We start from the raw sequence: 18,951 nt of genomic DNA on the forward strand, positions 1-18,951 counted from the left end.
TTGACAGCAGCCTTCATCAACAACTTTGAATAAGCTTTGTTTTTTCACAGAATCAAAGAATCATAGAATAGTTTGGGTGGGAAGGGACCTTTGAAGGTCACCTAGTTCAACTCCCCTGCAAGAAGCAAGAACATCTTCAACTAGATGAGGTTGTTCAGTGCCCCATCCAACCTGACCTTGAATGTTTCCAGGGATGGGGCATCCACCACCTCTCTGGGAACCTGTTTCAGTGTTTCATCGCCCTCATCATAAAGAATATCTTCCTTATATACATATATATTTTCCCTATATTTTGATCACCATAGTCTACTTCTGGACTGTAGATAAAACTCACTTGCAGATCAGTGTGTGCAATAATAGGCTGTTCTTGCCTGGGAATATTAATGTATTTCTCTATCAGTGTTCATGTTGCTATCTGTTCCTTGCTGAACAATTTCACACATTTCACAAAAGGCATCTGATTGCTTAATGGAGCGGTTTTATCAGAACAAATGCAAATTACTATTTACAACACATTTTTGATTCTCATCTAAGCGTCAAATGCTGTTTCTCTGCTGCTACTTATTGTAAGACTTCACTTAGACATTAGAAATGAGGATTCACCTTATAAATTAAGAGCATTTGTTCTGAGTAAAGCCTGCATTCACTGTCTAGATTATTGGAAGATGTTAGATTTCAGCACTGCCCTTATGCTGAGCAGATTCAGATTCCTACAGAAGACAGATGTTTGGAATTCTTGAACAACTGTGTGTCTTGCCTAATAATACACTGAAGAATCAAGTTGCAGATGACAGCACTGTTTGCATGATATCCTCCTATTTCCACTTTTTTTTCTAAAAATTAAAATGAAGTGGAGAAAAAACAGAAGAGGAAAACAAATAGCATTTATCATCTCAAGAAACTTTGGTTGTGTTCCTGAAGCACATATTAAGGTATTTCTTTTTACAGAGAAGTGTACTCAAATTAGTCAGAACAACAATTGGATTAATCAGGAATAGGCCCTTCCAGCCCAAGAACTAAGCTGATAAAGCAACTTCTGAAGGGCACAAGGCAGCTACTTCTAATTTTATCAAGCTAATGACAAAATTAGATACAGCCAACTAGTTCATGTGTGCAGTTGTGCTGCATCTGGCACAGTTTACCAGAACAGTTATAAGAAATTCTTACCAGAATTCTCATGCAGAGAACATTACCAGAGACAGAGAACCATCAGCACAAAAGCTAGGAAAGTATTGTTTATTTTATTTATCTTGGACAGTGTATTAAGCCTTCTACAAAATTCAGGTTAAACCCTGAGCAACTGGTTTATCTTTTTTGCATTACAAAATGTAGTTCTCAGAACATTTGCATGTAAATATTCAGTATGGGGTTCTTTCAAGCACTCCTCCTTCAGAAGCCTGTGAGATCTTTAAAACACAAAAGGTTTGTTTTCATGGTGCTTATATAACAGGATTTATTTCAGCTTAACTTGTGTTCTGTCTCACAACAAAATACATTTTTAGTGTGACGTGTATTACTTTTAAGGTGTTCAGTCCAGTGTGTGATCCAGTATACACAATTACACCTCTTCAAAAAACCATCCACCAGTTTTAAAAACCACGGACACGCATCATTTGCTGGTGTTTCTTAACAACTAGTTGATCATTAACTAGTTAGTTGGCAGCACCAAGTTAGTCCATACATCTCTGATATCAAGCTACTAAAAATGAAACACCAAGTGAATACTCCAATACTGTTACTTTGACTGAAGAGTTTGTGGGGTTTTTTAATTCTTCAGTGTTAAAGAAAATAGTAATTTTAGCTTTCAAGGTACAGCACATTTGCTATAAAGTTTGATTTCAAACTGAGTTCAATGGTCTTGGTCACTACCATGAAAATGTGACTAGGCAGGCACAAGAAATTTCTTTGGTGCTCTTTTCTTTTTCTCTTCTCTAAGCACAGCACTGGTGACAGCTTTTCTAAATTTAGGTATATACCTGGAACTAGAACTTTGTCTTTTCAAATTAGATCTCTCTCCACATGGTTCTTGGCATCCCTGCATGAAGATTAACCTACCCCCTCTTGCTGAAGAATACTCTTCAGAGCAGTACTCTCTGAAGAAAAATAATCTAATTTTATAAAAATAATTTATTCTAAAAATTGGCACATCAATTAAAGACTCCTCTGAAAAGATTATATTCTTATGCAATGTAACATCTCTAAAATGTCAGAGTTCTCAATTATGAAGTGTATCCCCTTTAGAAATGCTTTATATCATGAGCAAAAAAAGATACAACCAGCAGAAAGCAAGATTTCAGCAAATGCTAATAAATAGTTCCATGCTTCTGACATTATAGAATGGTTTAGATCGGAAAGGACCTTAAAGGTCATCAAGTCAAGCATTAACCCAGCACTGCCAGGCCCAACACTAAACCATGTCCTCAAGTGCCATATCCACATGGCTTTTAAATACCTCCAGGGACGGTGACTCCACTGCTTCCCTGGGCAGCCTGTTCCTGTGTTTGACAACGCTTTCAGTCAATATATTTTTCCTAATAGCCAGCTTAAACCTCCCCTGGTACAATTTGAGGCTGTTTCCTCTTGTCCTCTCCCTTGTTCCCTGGGAGCAGAGCCTGACCCCATGTGGCTCCACCCTCCTGTCAGGGAGTTGTAGAGAGCAAGAAGGTCCCCTCAGAGCCTCCTTTTCTCCAGGCTGAGACCCCTCAGCTCCCTCAGCTGCTCCTAGTGCTCCAGATCCTTCCCCAGCTCCAATCCCTTCTCTGGACATGTGTATTAGGGAGGGGTTCGGACCACACTGAATCTGAAACCATGACACCATTGGAAGCTCAAGGAAACTGATATTTATTACCAAGAGGTGGCCAACAAAACAAACAAACCCAAAAGGGAAGAAGGAAGAGAGAAATAAGCCCCCAGCACGACCTCCCCAGTCACCCAGCTGTTGCCCATAAAGTTATCTTACCGACCTAGCATGCCTATAATTACCCGTAGCAGAAGCTGCATCCTTGGAGAGTCAGTATGTTCACAAATAGTCAGACATCCCCGCCAAAAGGCAGCGTTGTCCTTGATGTGAAGCTTGCTACCTACCCAACAAGAGCTAACTGCTTTTTATACAATTAACTGATTACGTCTGTCTAGGCAGGAGTGGTCATCACCGCCCAGCCCGAGGCCCTCAGTCCCACCTCCCAGTTATGTACGTGCATCTCTTCTGCGCAGGCGCGGCTTTCCCTGTGCCTGCATACTGCACTCGGGGGGGTCTTTCCCAAATGAGTCTGGGGGCATCCTTCATCACTATAGTCTTCAATTTCTCCTTCAAGCGACCTTGGAGAACAATTAGCCAATCACAGAATACAAATTAAATATAGTTTATACAAGAACTCTCTTCAAGGACAAATTTCCCATTTTATCAGTGCTTGTTTTCTCATAACTTGGCAGGGAAAGAACAAAACTTTTACAGGTGGCTGGGCCGAACACAGACCAAAAGTATCAGCATAAATTCACCCCTGATACAGACATGCTCCAGCCCCTCAATGTCTCTCTTGTCTGAGGGGCCCAGAACTGCCTCCAGCACTCAAGGTGTGCCAGCACAGGGCGACAGTCACTGCCCTGGTCCTGCTGGTCACACTATGGCTGGTACTGCCCAGGTGCCTTTGGCCTTCTTGGCCACCTGGGCACACCTGGGCTCATGTTCAGCCGCTGTCAATTGGCATCTCCAGGTCCTTTTCCAACAGGCAACTTTTCAGACACTTTTCCCTCAGCCTGGAACGCTGCTGTGGGTTTTTGTGACTGAAGTGCAAATCTTGGCACTTCCCCTTGTTGTACCTCACACAATTGGCCTCATCTCATCAATCCAGCCTGTCCAGATCCCTCTGCAGAGCCTTCCTACCCTCCAGCAGACCAACACTCCTGCCCAGCTTGGTGTTGTCAGTAAACTGACTGAGGGTACTCTTGATCTCATCCCAACTGTTAATACAGATATTAAACAGGACTGGCCCCAACACTGAGTCCTGGTGCACACCCCTGGTGAGGGGCCCCAACTGGATGTCACTCCATTCCCCACCCCTTGCTGGGCCATCCAGACAGTTTTTTACGCAGTGAACAGGGCACTCATCCAAGCCATGATCATCCAGTTTCTCCAGGAGAATGCTGTGGGAAAATGTGTCAAAAGGTTTAGTAAAGACCAGGTAGACACATCCACAGCCTTTCCCTCATCCACTGATCGGTCACCTCGTCATAGAAGACCAGGCTGGTCAGGCAGGACTTGACTGTCCTAAACCCAGGCTGGCTGGGCCTGACCCCATGTTGTCCTGTACATGTTGCATGATGGCACTCAGGATGATCTGCCCCATGACATTCCCCAGCACCGAGGTCAGGCTTGAAGCGCCCCAGATCCTTCCTCTCAACCCCTCCTGTAAATGTGTGTCACATTTGCCAACTTCCAGCCCTTGGACCTCCCCAGTTTGCCAGGACTGCTGGTCAGTGACAGAAAGTGGCTCAGGAAGCTCTTCCACCCACTCCCTCAGTGCCCTTGGATGGATCCCATCTGGCCCCATGGACTTTGAGTGGTGTAGCAGGTCACTGACCCTTCCATCATGGATTACAGGGGCTTCCTTCTGCTCCTCATCCCTGTCTTCCAGCCCAGGGTGCTGAGTGAACAAGGCAAATGTACTGTCCAATCCTCTTTTTTATAAGAAAGTTTGTCTTTGAAAAGAAAAAAGTGCATATGCTTGGACAAAAATGCAGGCAGAGATGTCTAGTCTCAGGTGAACTGAAAGATAACTACAAACCACATGCAAATCCCCAGTGTAACATGAAAAACACATACATATCAAACGCTTGCAAAGTAAGTGTCAAAGTAAGCCAACAACAAAAATATCGAATATTTCTATTTGCTAACTGTAAAGATTTTTTAAAGTGCCAGTAATTTACTCTCATTTCAAAAAATATAAAAATATTGAAAAATATTTCAGTAAATGCAGAAAACCTAGACCAGTGCAATGTGAATTACACATAATAATAATATAATATAATAATAATAATAATAATTATAATTCGGTCATTTTTCTAGTTAAAGGCATTAGTGTGATACATTTTTATGATTTTACACAGTACAATGTGATTATGCCTTACTCAGATGATGACTTTCTTATTTGGGATGTGCTGCAGTGAACACTTGACAGTACAAATCAATGTTATCCAAAAGAAACATAAGAACTGGTGGCTAGGAAGAGGAGAAACAAGTGATATATCAGAAAAAATAACAAATATGATTTTCACATTTTCAAAACTACCCTTTTAGCACGTGAGCACCTTAAGTTATCATGAATACAAAAATTAGTAAACTTGTAAGTATATAAAAAACTGTAGTTTTAACTTACAAATCCAACCTGGGCATTCAGACATAGGAGCAGTAGCTTATATAACACATTCCAAAGGCGAACCACAACACAGTCCTGTTCTCTCCTCACAAATGCATTTCCTTAAAGAAACTCCTCAGCCAGCCTAATCTGGCATTAAAACATCTTCAGCAGTCAAGACCATCAAGGATTTCAAGTCACTTATTCTGTTTTCTTTGCTTGTCTTTTCTTAACACCATCGTGGTGCTGCTCAGAGGGCCGGTCACAGGTTGAAGAGCGATTGGAAGATGTGGCACTTTCACCTTTCACTTTGGAAGGTGCCTTTCCCAAGCCAAAAAGCACATGGCCTAATGCAGCCTCAAGGGGAGCAAGTGGAGAAGTTGCACATCTTGTCAACATCATTTTTACCTAAGAAGAACAAGGATCAAGTTACAATAAATGTGTAAGCACCTAAACATATATGCACAACCAGACTTTAATTAGAATTTCAGACAGCCATACTCGTTCCATAAGGTTCATAGGTTTAGGCAGACATTCCTTAGGACACACAACTTGGAATCAGGGTAGAAAAAACAACAGTTTATAGGTCCAGGTACTGGACAAGTTTATATTGCAACAGTTTCTACAGTTTTCAGAGACATGACAAGTTTCTAAAAGACATTATTACAGGACTATGCCAGATCCACAACTGTTGCTTTATTAGTGGGTTGCTATTAAGTGGGTGCTCAAGTTCCTGACTGTCAGTATGACCATCAGTGTAAGGATTTAGTCACTTCAGTGTACTCTGACAGCCAGCTCCTGAAGAGAGCTGTAATCTCTCGGTTCCAGAATAACATTCCTTTCCTTCTCCATTCCCAGCATCCCCAGTTCAACAACACCTTACTGGTTTAGGTGGAGAATCATGAATATTAGCTCAAAGTCTCGGCTCCCTAAAGCAACGTCTGTAGAACTAAAGTTGTCAGCTACTTCACAGAAAGGACTAGCAACCACCACTTTCAGTCAGTCTCTGATCTGTTCAACAACAGCTCTGAAGCTCTTAAAACTGACAGATTTCTGCTAACAGACTGTGCTTTCTTATGAGCTCATAATCCTGAAGACAGGCATCATCCTGGAAATGAACAAGACTGGAGGGACTGAAGAATTCAAGAGTGCCTATTTTATTATAAAAGCAGATACAGTTACCTCAGAGTGGTTTTGATATACTTTCTCTTCCTGCCTAAATACTTGTTTTGCAAATACTGTAAGCTAGATGAGAGTCTGGTTGGCTTGTATTGCAAACACATAAAAGACAAAGAACTTTGTTTCTTTCTACAAGCATAAGCTTTGTTTGAGGTTAAAGCATATAAGCCTGGAATATCAAATGTTGGGTGCCAAAATTCCTGACTTCTTTCTCTTTTTTTTTTCTCCCCATACATTGAACAGTGTCAGTAACAGAACAGGTCTTCTGTTCTGCTTGTGTAGAGAAGACTAAATACAGTTTTCTGACTTTACTACGAGCTGGCTTTCCCACCCAGAAGCACGCATTCTAATAACCAAATAAAATATTTCCTATTATTCAGTTACTTGCAACACTTCCAAATTCTTACCTTGAAGATGACAAGAAAGATGGTGTATAAAAACACAAGGTTGTGTCTTGCAATTGGCAAGTACTGGCTGTGTTGCAGGGTGAAAAGAACTGCTCCTATCAAAGTTATCTTCACAGGGCTGGAAGTCAAACAAATAATGTTAATTTTTCTTCTTTACAGCAAAAGCTGCCGTGGCCTAGAAAGCAGTAAATATTCTTAATTGTGCAAAAGAATTTTTTCTGAATAGTAACAGTAATAAGGTCTAAAACCTAGACATAATTACATTAAGACTTTCACTTTACTACGCTTTCTGTCCGTAACACGGACAAGAACGAGTTCAGCACTACTTTACACACCCAGCAAGTTCCTATTTGGCAAATCCTTCTCAAATAATGCTTCTATTCAAACTCTATACATCAGCTTGCTTCCCTTCTTCCTCTCCCAATACATTTTACTGAAGAGTTAAATCACAAAGCTTGCACACTCAGACTAGACTTAAAAACAGGTTCCTCTACTATACTCCAGTAGTTAGTTACTCCAAGGAGTTGCTTAAGGTGTTGAAGTGCAACATAGTCAAGGTCTTGGTCCACTGTAACAGTCCAGCAGCTCTAGGGTTGTAGTCAGCTTAGGCCCAATTTGAGCCAGGCCTATGCCACCAGGTTTTGCCAACACAGCTGTGCTGGCTTAAGACATGCAAAGATTCCCATTCTAGTACAGATCTTGCTTGTGATGGTAAATCCCTTGCTAGGCATGCAGCCAGAAAACAAGAGAACTTTGGTCAGTTCCAGTCTTCTGAAGAGAGAGCACCAGTACACTGGCAGAAGAATTCCATGCATTTCTTAATCTGCACCTACATGTGACCTGTGCAGGTGACATTCCTGTTATTACAAAGCTTCCAGGGTAGACACATCCTTCACTGTCTTTTCAGTAACTCAGAGATTTGCTGCACCAACTTCCTGCTCAGGAATTCCAAAAAGCAACTCCGCGTATACACTCAACTCATCCACTTGCAGGATGTATGATCCATTTAACTTTGTAACTTAGTTCAATTTAATGTTCTTAAGATCTATATATAAACGAAATTTTAAAGATCTTTTTTGAGTTACTTTGAGCCATATCCTCCACGGAAAAGGAGAATATATGCAAGTGGTGACAGTCAGTAAGCACTGCTCTGGTGTTGCACCTGTAAGGACAAGTGTTATTTGGGTTTACAGTGCTATTTTTGACAGTGTCCTCTTCTTTCTGGAAGTTTGCTTTCAAGACCGCCACTTCGGCACTGACAGAGGGAGATAAATTCTAAATACCTGGAATTTCAGAAAACGCCAACAACTCACACAATCCACAAAAAGTTGAAATACTGCCAAAGAACAGGCTGCAAATGTCATTTCTGTTATTCTGTGTCTAAGAGTGCTGCAGAAAAGCAAGATAACTTTAAAAAAAATATTATTTTTAAAGACCTGAGAGTTACATGGGAAAGATCAAAAGAACTTTAGGAAATTATTGCAGTGACCTTATTTTGACTTACAATAATAGCTTGTGTCTTTCTAGCCTGTTTCAATTCCCATTTTACAAGAGCCATGTAATATTTCCATTCTTTCCTTCTGCAAGAGAAGTAACATTTCCTATCCTGCAGGACGTTTTTGCTATACTGAATAACCAATTTGCACCTCCTCAAATAATTGATATTTATGGAGGAAAGAAGCACCGGAAGCGCAAGTAAGAGGGACAATGTTCAAAGGAAGCCATTTTAGTGATGCTCAGAACACATACCAGAAGTGCAGACTTCACTTATACACTTCTGGTACCACTGTCCTTTCATTTTCGCTAGAGGACCACATCCCCGTAAGAAAATTGAGTCAATACTACTTTCTAGCAACTCCACACTGGCTCAATACTTGCTTTCTGATACATAATTTTTGTTGATTTGTCTCTCCCATTTGCTGTTCTACTGATGTGAACATAAAATGATTAAAATATCATCGACCCCTCTTTCACAGGATACAGAACAAAACATTGAGTACAAGCACATTCTACTGCTTTTTTTTAGACCTCAAACGCTAAAAGTGAGTGCCAACTGAAGAAGGTAACAAAACAACAATTAACATGTTAAAAAAGAAAACCTTACTAGGACATCTTCAGTAGTTCATTGGTTTCAGGTTTCCACACTCCTCTCACCAGCTGCTCAAAGTTGGAAATTAGGCCACCACCAGCTCCTGAAATGGCAAAGATTTACGATAAACCTCCACTGACTGCTACCACTGCTGTGCAATCTATTATTGCTCACAACAAAAGTCATGACACCAGGTGCTAAATGTGGCACCCAAAGCCCAGACTTAAAAAGACTAATGCAATCTTTTATACAAGCATGACTTGAACAGCCCCCATGAAACTCCAGAGTTTTACCTTTAAGTGATAACACCTGAACTGAGGCACTCATCACCACAAATGCCTGGACTGCCAAGGTACATCTCTAGAGGTTTATATGATTGCATTCATCATGTCATCATAAGTACAGAGAATGTCTCTATAAACTATGACAACCCTCTGTGAGAAAAATGGGTATGTATTTTTACATTAAAAGAGTACAAGATATAAGGAGGTGTAGGACACTGTGGCCAATGAGACTGATCTGTGCTGTAACCTGGGAACATAACACGTTAGATCATCATATTGTTGCTTCCCACAGAAGAATAGAATCCAGCAGAAACAAGAGCTGCACAGTCACCTCCAGGAGGGATTCTTCTAATGGTGTGACTACAAATAGAGATGCTAGGAAGGTGGCTGCCAGAGTTCTGCTCCAAACAGCATGCAGGCAAGAAGGTTCATTCTTATGTTTAAAACTGAGTAATAGTTACAACGCAAAAAAAACTAAGATAACCAGTTCTCTTGTTCAGCCATGTGTAAAGAGACAGCTCTGAGGAAATAACACTGTTTATAAGTTTAGCAACAGCTACACAGAAGATCTACTTCTTTATTGTCATCAACTGCCCATCCTACAAGTTCTCATAAGACCTGAAGGGATAAGACAAAGTTCCCTCCAAGTCACTCAATGTCATCCTTAATCCAGACAGAAAAACTGTTGCATAGGCTTTTTCCTTGAGGGGATAACAGACTTCATCAGGACTATAACATCCAGCACAGCAAGGATGGTACTACAGTTAATGCTGGCAGGGCAGACATTTTAACACCACTTCAAAAAATCACAAGCCGTCACAACAAGACATGGTGTACATTACCTCTGGCCCAGCCCACAGCCACCATAACAAGCCAGGCATCTTTGAAGTGACTGTCTGCATGTGCAACTCCAGCTGCTATCTTCCAAGTCCTAGTCACTTCCTTCATTCCTGCAACCAGGAGACGAAGAGGCAGAAAGGAAAAGCACCGGCAGAAAATGTCTTGTGGGCAGTAAAACACCAGATACCTGGAAATCATGAGAACATTTTTGCTAAGGAATTACCTTTTAATAATCTTTAAAGCTATCTTTTGGAATATGATTAGTAATGCATAACTCACTGTCTTGTGATACACGTGTTGGGACAAATCTGGAAAGCTTCTAAGCACGCTTGAGCTCTTGCACCAAAAATCAAACATTATCTTACTGCCTCATTGTCCCACAGAAGAATCTCTTAAAGTACATGAGAAACAGCGTTCAATTTTACCACCTGTTCTATAGCTTGCATATCATGTTTTTATGATTCAAATTATTAAATTTGTGTCTGACTAACCTTCTGTTTATTTTGTGAGTTATTTTATGTTTGGTTGGGGGTTTGGTTTTGTTTGGGGTTTTTTGGTTTTTTTTTTGTTTTGTTTTGTTTTGGGGTTTGTTTTTGGTTTTGTTTGTTGGGGGTTTTTTAACAGGATTACAACAGGGTGGTAAATTAAATGTTGACCTGTGCTTTCATACTGCAGGTACATGGAATTATGTAACTTCAGCAAGAATGCCTCTACTAGTTAGTGTCATGCCAAGTGAAATGCACAGCTCTTTTCAAACACATTTAACGTCTCAGTACTCACCAATTCTAGCTTTTCCAGCTTGCCAGTAAGAAGCACATTTCTTTATTCAAAGCATTGAAAGCACAGTACTCAAAATTTAACAATATCTTTGATCAACTCAAAATTTAACAACCATCTCTGCTTTTAGAACAAAGTGTTGCCGTGGGAGTTAGGTGCTGAAAAAAATCTCCGGAGCAGTTAATTAGGGGTGAGATAAGAAAGGGTTTATTTGCCAAGGCTGAGATGTTACAAGACGCGCCAGGCCGTGCCTGAGAGGTTACATTTTATAATACCATCCATCCGATCCCAGATGTGCCCACCCTGTGGCCTTTACTCTGGTCCGCCCCGGGTCCAGCCCCTTAAAATGGGTCTGGGGGCTTTTTGGGGCCCTCTGTTCATCCCGTCTTCATCAGAGCACAAAGGGTACACAGTCACCCAGTTTTTGACCGTGTTCTGTGGTTTAGGCCCTGATATGCTGTTCTGCCAACAATCTAGGCCTTGCCTTGACAAAAGACTAAACATTTCTACTGGATTCGGAGGTAGGAGGGTTAAGGAATGTGTCTAGAGGGAAAGGGAAAGGGACAAGGGACAAGGGAGGGAGGGTTGCTGCTTTTAAAATCTACTTATAAAACTTATAAGGCTCACCTATATTAGAAAAATAAAAAAACATTAGGGGCTTAAGGCATCAAAAGTAAAAATGGCTAACGATGAAATCCTAGTATGACAGTATATTTTAAAAGATTAGATTATGTGTTGTTTTATTGTATCTCTTAATAAACAAAATTTAGTTCTTACAGAGAACTGAATTAAATTAAAAACAAACAACCAAGACTAAGTAACTTGATTCAGTTATTTTAAGTAGATTATTTCAGCACAGGAATAAGAGAGTAATAATTAAGTAAAAGCAGAGAAAGTATTTAAAAATGGGAAGGATACCTTTTCATTTTCTAAAAGAGACACGGGCCCTTTTCTTGAGGCTTTTGAGCTCGGTCCTCTCTACCAAGACTTCCTAAGGCCTTTCCTTTCCCTTTTTCTCTCACTGTAAAGTCAGATGCCTTCGTACGCAACCAAGCTTCAGCTGACAGGAAGCCAAAGACATGTACAAAGCATGTATTTTAGAGACTACTGCAAACAGCCATTTAAGCCACCAACTCAACAGAGAACCCTCATCAGAATTAATTTACAGCTGCAGGAGGTGGGATTAGGACCCTGAAGCACTGATAATAGGACTGAACCTGACCCTGCAGACCGACCACGGCACTTCTGCCTGTAACCTCTGCCAACAGTAGATGCCGCTGTCCTACAGACTATTTAGGAGCACTTCTCAAGTGTAGCACAACCCCCCTTATTTAATGTCTGGCTTGGCGAATTTCATTTTGCACCATCCGGGACCGAGAATTAAGGTCATTGTAGTCATGAAGAGAGAACTTTGTAAAAGTAGGAGCTTAGAAGGTTTCATAACATTCACAGCTCCTCGTTAAAGCCCTGTTTTGTTTGTGCACAGCAAATCACATTTGACCATGTAAAGTTCAAGAGAAATCATGCTCTCTTCAAGTGTACTTTTAAGTCATATCACTTGTTAAGCAACTATAGGCAGATTCTATAAGCTTTGTTAACAATGCACTAATTATTGCACATTTTTCATTTCACTCCCCTGCCTAAATAAAATCTGTCATCTTTCACTGCAACACAAACGCCAGAAAATTAATATAACATACACAGACAGACAGAAACACTGTCATTTTAATTCATTTGCAATTATAAAACCTAAGGGGCTACTAGGAGCTAAAGGATTTTAAGCAGGTCAGACTCTTTCTAAGGCAGGAATTGAGCTTTTAAAATTCAAAACTCCAGTGCTGATCATAATGTTTGTTAAGTTTGAGGTTTTCTTCAAAGATCACTTTCTGGAATAAATTAAATTCACTGGAAGGCCACATTTATATGACAATAACTCCAGCTCTTTTTTTGAATTTCAAAACAGGCCAAATTGCCACATACCTGACTTCCCATTCAGCTCTGTCTTCCACTACAACACCCATCCATTTGGGAAGGGACAAAACACAGAAAAAAAAAAAAGTCATGTCTGGTGGCAGAAACTGGAGGAGAAGAAAGATCTGTCTTGGATCCGCAGTTACAGAAAAGTCCAGAATTTTTGCATACAGCCTTCAAGAGCTACTTTTATAAAACTAGATTGCATCTATGACTTACCTGTGTCCAGAAAACCAGCAAATCAAAATCACTTTATTACAAAATAATGTTTTCAGTTGTTTGACCAGGAAAACTATAAAAACCTAAGACAAGTCTAGTCTAGCAACAGAGCACTTTGCTATACAACAGCCCATAAGAATTGCTCCCTTACAAGCATTCTATTCCTACAGAAGAAGGATCCTAACAGCTATTTTGTTGCAGTGACTCTGGATGAAGAGACAGGATCCAAATCCATAACACTTTTAAGTCAAGGCACTGATTTTCATGGAACCTCGATGGTGTAGTATCAGCTTACATGTATCCTCCTCAGAACCGATGTTACCCATCCAACTCAGTTGTGGCTGCTTACCAGACTGAAGACGCCAGGAGAATATTTGCGCCCTTGGCCAGAAATGCAACTGGAGGTTCTGCAAGCATCAGCGAGGACAAAAGTGAACCACCAAAGCAATAAAGCATAGCACTAAACCAGCAGGCAAATGGACTCCGGACTGACACCTCCACAGCTCCTGTGAAAAGATGCAAAACCAGAAATGAACATTTGAGACTCACATCACGTTCTAAAAGCCAGTATTTTTCAACCATTCAGTCCAATATTGCTCCTTTAGGTAATGAAAAAATCCTCCAGCAATTTGTAGGGTTTCACAGGAAAACTCTTCAGAAATACAAAGTTAAAGCACACCGGCTTTAACATTCGCTATCTAAACAGAATGTGCTCTCTGAACATCTTTTGTGCATTGGTTTGTTATAACTGTTCGGCTACCAAGAAGAAAAAGCTTTCAGAGCATGGCTGAGAGGTCTCATTGTTAATAGCCTGTTATAGATATACACTTGCTTTCAAATTTGTATTAAAAACACAGAATTAGCTTTGCTGAACTGCACAGGATAGGTTACATTTTGAGGGTTATTCTACAAATTCCATTTCTGCTTTTGAGTGTTCCAAGAATTCAGGGTCACTGTTTTCCTTTTCCCTCATAATGCCTTGCTGTGTTTGCTGATAAAAATGAAAACAGTGTCCAAAACAATTATTAAATAGTTTCACCTGACTCCTGAAGAGTTGAAAACAGGTTACCTGAAGCCATAATAATAAATGTAAGTTTCCCTTGTTATTAAAAGGTTGACAGTTTGGTTTATTTTGTTATTTTGAAATAAATGATCCCTTTTAAATTGCAATAGAAATATGCCAAAACAGTATTCAATATTAAAGGGTTATGCTGGAGGTAATGGGAAGCATTAAGTAGTTTCAGGGGGAAACACCACTTTATCAAAGATAAAAATATTCTCAAGCAGTTGGTTTTTTCCACTTCAAAAGTCCAACGTTAAAGCTTCCCCTTTACACTGCTGGTGAGCTCTGTTTGCCTGAACAAGTTTAACTTTCCATAGTCCAAAGGCTGAAGTTCACAAAAGCACCTCTGTCTGCCCCAAAATGAAATCTCGCATCTATTCCCAATTCAGAGGGGAAGCTCTGGATTTTTCAGGCATTTCTGTGTGAAAAGAAGCTTCTTGCCCAAAAGGAGATGCTCAAACATATAAAAGACCATACAGCACTCTCAGTACAGCTCACTGAACATATTAACAAGACTTTTATAGTTTTAGTGCTGGCACAGATATCATGTATTGTGGCACTATCTAAATTCCTATGTAACAGCCAACTTATAAAAATGAGCACTCCAACGTATTTCAGAATATCTGAATATAAAATAACATCTGTTATATGTTTCACTATTTTGCATGTTATTTTTCATACCTGGTGCTCCAAATCTGTTGTGCTCAGGTTTGTTATTGCATATGACCACTTCTTCAAAATAGCTATCAATCCTGTTCATGTGTAAAAAATTAACACAGGAGAAAATTCTAAAGTCTGATAATGTTACTTAAGAGCAAAAGTAAAAATATAAAGTGGGCCATTACACCCAGATCCCATATAACTGAATGTAGATCTGTTTTCACCAACATATTTGAAAAGGATAAGACACTTGCAAAATATGAATGGCTTGTCCTTACTACATTAAGATTTCCTCAATTAAAAAAAAAAAAAAAAAGTAAAAATACGGACAACCATTGCATTCAGAAAAACAAACAGACACAAAATTATATTAAGTGGACATACGTTGGTCCAAAAGAACTGCAGTAGCTTCACATGTAACTGTTCTTGTCTGATGACACAGCCACGTTAATGTAGCATGAAAAGACCAAATTCCTTTTCTTGCAATGACAAGAAAATACCAAAAAAAAAAAAAAAATTAATGAAATGTCAGAGTTGTTTTAAAATTAATTAGGTATCTGTTCTCTTTCCAAATCCATTGTCCTGCCTTTCAGCTATCACCACTTCTGCACTCTTCCCCACGACTTCCACCACGGCAAGTGGTTTTCACTTTTGAGGACATATATAAGAATTACTACTATTATTACCAGACTGCCCTCTATGAGTAAAGTCCACAACAAAGCAGGTAATTTTTTTTATTTTACAAGAGACTGGAAATGCTACTGCACTTCAAGATTTTTCTGCAGGTCAACATTAGAATTTTCTCAGCTCAAGTGCCAGTATGTAACAATTCACACCCACTTTCTAACAAGGAATATACCCAACATAAAAGCAAATGAGGCAAAAAATGCTGACACTAATTTAAAGATCATCTTAGCATTGCCACCTAAATTACGACTGGGGTGTAATGTTTCAGAAGACAAACTCAGTTTTAAGTAGGTCACATGTTTTTAAACAAGTGGTCATTTATATTTGTCCTCTGATGCATCCTGCAGAATTAATGAGGCATCATACAACCATGCAAAGGATCATCTGCCAGAAAGCCACTTCTTTGCAGAGTTCTGCAAAGGTACACTTTAGAAAGTAAAGATAAGGCTTCAAAACACAAGGACTATTTTTGAATATAGTTTTAAATCTTGTTTCTAGATGACAGTAACAAAAAAAAAAGAACCAAGAACCCTTGCCAGCTAACTATTTCTGTCAATAGGAGAAGATCTGCTTTAACCTTTCCAACATGTTCCAAATAGGCAATCAGGAATAAATACCACATACACATCTAGAGAGCAGAGCAGGAGGATTTTTACAAGTTTTTCTAGTACCCCATTCAACTATACATAATAACATTAATTAAGATAAAAGGTTTACAGAGTCAGACTTGATTTAGCAAAACCTAGGCCAAAAAAATTAGTTCTTTTCAAGTCACCTGAAACATGTCACAGAAAAATGGCAAGAACAAAACCAGCACATTGCTTCCAAATATGAGATATCCTCAACCCTCAACACCTCTTGCTGCCCCTCCATCCCAAAGAGAGAAAACTGCCAGTTCTACAACTGACTGGAGTCACAAACTAGAAACTCCTAAGCCATCTCAAATACACCAACCAAGAACGCTTATTTTAAAACATGTGGAAAGCAACATGTTGGTTGTCACTGCTGTAGTTTGCCAGCACTCAAAAGTGAGCAAGAAAATCTAGTTAGGAGGGCTGGAAAAGTCCCAGTTATTGTGCACCCATCCATGGTACAAATGCCCACACTGAGCCTGATTTTAAGCAGTGGGGGTGGGTTGGTATTTTAATGAGACAGTAATCTGGGATAAAATAAACGTGGCTGTAACTTGACCACACCAGGCACTTAATCTTACATCACCAGGCACTGAAGGGCTGCCCTGTTATTTCCCCATCAAATATAGCTACTGTTGTAAGTTTCCAAAAAGAACATATAGTAACACCCAGAGAGCATTAATCCACAATAATATATCCATCCTATTTCATAATAACTGCTATTTATGATTTAATACTAAGTTCAAACTGCTTACAAGTGAGAAACAGAGCAGCACGCAGACACCTGGATTACAGTTATTAATTCAAAATATTAGAAAAAAAAGTTCTGAACTACCCAGCTATTAAATCAAAATTAGAGAATAAAAAAAATAAATTACTGGCATGGATCTGATCAGATTTCTGACAGCAGTTCTACTGCTTTTAAGTGCTGTCTCACTAAAAATATGCTGATGCAAACTGGAGAGCTCCTCATCCTGGTCCTCAGGTGTGTCCATTCAAGAGGAAAGTTTAAAAGTAGTGCATGATAATGTTAGAAAGTCCCTTTCTGAATGGAATAGACACATTACATAATGCCATAAGGCAGCACCCTGAAAAAATTTTAGCAGTAATAACAAAATTTGGTGAAGACTCTAGAGTACCTAAGCAGTTTGTATCAGTCTTCACAGTCTGCTAAGTGCAATTCCTCAGCAGGAAGTCAGAATTCACCTCGACACATTTAGTAAGGGACTAAAGAACAAGCTCTCAATAAACGAACAGTGCAGAGTCTTAGAAATCTGAGGCAAGTAGAAACTCCCAAATTTGCACTATAATCCTGAAAGCCAGTTTAGTTTCCTAGTTATCATCTCGGATACACAGTTACTGTAGCTAACCAAAGGCACATCACAAGTAGTTTAATTCTAAACATTAAAACAAGGCTAGTCTCTTATATTTGTGACAACAAAAAATCAGGCTTGGGGTTAACAGCCATAGTGCAAAAGATTTTTCTAGAAGAGAGCACTCACAGAAAGTCCTGTTACTGAAAGTCCTGAGACTGAAAAGCTTCCCCAAATTCACTTTACAATCTACATGAAAGGTCACAGGCACAGTGACATTAGATTCCAGAACTATGTTTCCTATAAGGCAGAACTGCCTTTACAACTTCCTGCACACATCGGCGTGTGAACGATATAAGGACACAAGTTAAGCATTCCTCCTCTCACCCCTCTGATGCAATTCTGGACAGAGGGACACACCGGCCTGTGTTCCACACCCCTTCTCTGCACCTTAATTTCAAGGAATTGAAATTAAGCAATTACGAGTTTCAGCCCTTTTTCTTCTCGAGACTTTCAAAACGTTAACACTTCAAGAAAATGGTTTTCAACAAACTCCTGGCTGATTTCGTCAGGAGTTCGGGGAAGGAAGAAAAGCTTGGTTCGGTGCCTTCTGCAGACAATTAGACATAATTTACTGACGGACTAATGCAGAGGGAACACAATCCCATTTGCACCGTCCTGGACTATCCAGCTTCCCTCGGGGACCCCCCGGCACTTGAGAGGCGCCCACCGTCATCCTGCCGGGGCTGGGGATCCCGGGTGATACAGGACACACACACAAACACGGTGGAGAGACACAGGGAAACACAGGGACACGACGAAGGAACACCGGGGTTGGGATGAGGGGGTGGGAGGTGCCCGTCCCGTCCCGTCCCGTCCCGTCCCGTCCCCCCCCCACCCGCTCACCCCGCTGCTCCTTCAACGCCACCACGGAGGCGACATAGTGCGCCAGGTCGAAGAAAGGGAACATATGCAGGCGGGAGAAGAGCAGCGGCACCTTCCACAGGTCCATGGCCAGGCACTGAGCACCGAGAAGGAGGAGGAGAAGAAGGCGGGTGCGCCCGGATGAAGCGGCTTGGCCGCTCCCGGCCGCCGTCAGCGCCGGGGCGGGGCGGCGAGGGGACAGCGCCGTACGGGGGATTACCCTCCCCGGCGTGGCCCGTCTGAACTGTCTGTCTGAATTGTGCCTGTCTGAACACTAGACATCTTCAATATGTCCTGTGTTTGTTTTTTTTTTTTTTTTTTTTTTTGTCAAAATACTGATAGTCCTGCTCCATGTACGGTTTGGGATCCCCTAGAGCCTTTCCTACACTGGTGCTGCTTCCCTGGCAGACCTTACCCACACGCCCTGATACCTTTTATCTTTCTCTTCTCCTCCCCCCCCCCCTTTTTTTCAGTATTTCAGTACTGAAGTTCATCAGTAGTATTTAGGATTACCAATGTGTACACAGGCTGTCACTGAGGGTTATTTATCAG

General features: G+C 40.5%; 1 protein-coding gene across 1 annotated transcript; it reads right to left on the reverse strand.

The window, feature by feature from the left end:
• Positions 1 to 4,663: 4,663 nt before the first annotated feature.
• TMEM38B (transmembrane protein 38B) lies at positions 4,664 to 18,530 on the reverse strand. Its single transcript, XM_027714572.2, has 6 exons — positions 18,382 to 18,530; positions 13,470 to 13,626; positions 10,156 to 10,340; positions 9,045 to 9,132; positions 6,941 to 7,058; positions 4,664 to 5,762 (listed from the first exon to the last, which is right to left on the reverse strand). Exons 1-6 carry the CDS (start codon positions 18,485 to 18,487, stop codon positions 5,556 to 5,558), a joined length of 861 nt encoding a protein of 286 aa, XP_027570373.1. The 5' UTR covers positions 18,488 to 18,530; the 3' UTR covers positions 4,664 to 5,555.
• Positions 18,531 to 18,951: the final 421 nt, after the last annotated feature.

Source organism: Pipra filicauda, unplaced genomic scaffold (assembly GCF_003945595.2).
Source record: "Pipra filicauda isolate LSUMZ 115617 unplaced genomic scaffold, ASM394559v2 scaffold286_size1242794_pilon, whole genome shotgun sequence".
NCBI classification, from domain to species: Eukaryota; Metazoa; Chordata; class Aves; order Passeriformes; family Pipridae; genus Pipra; species Pipra filicauda.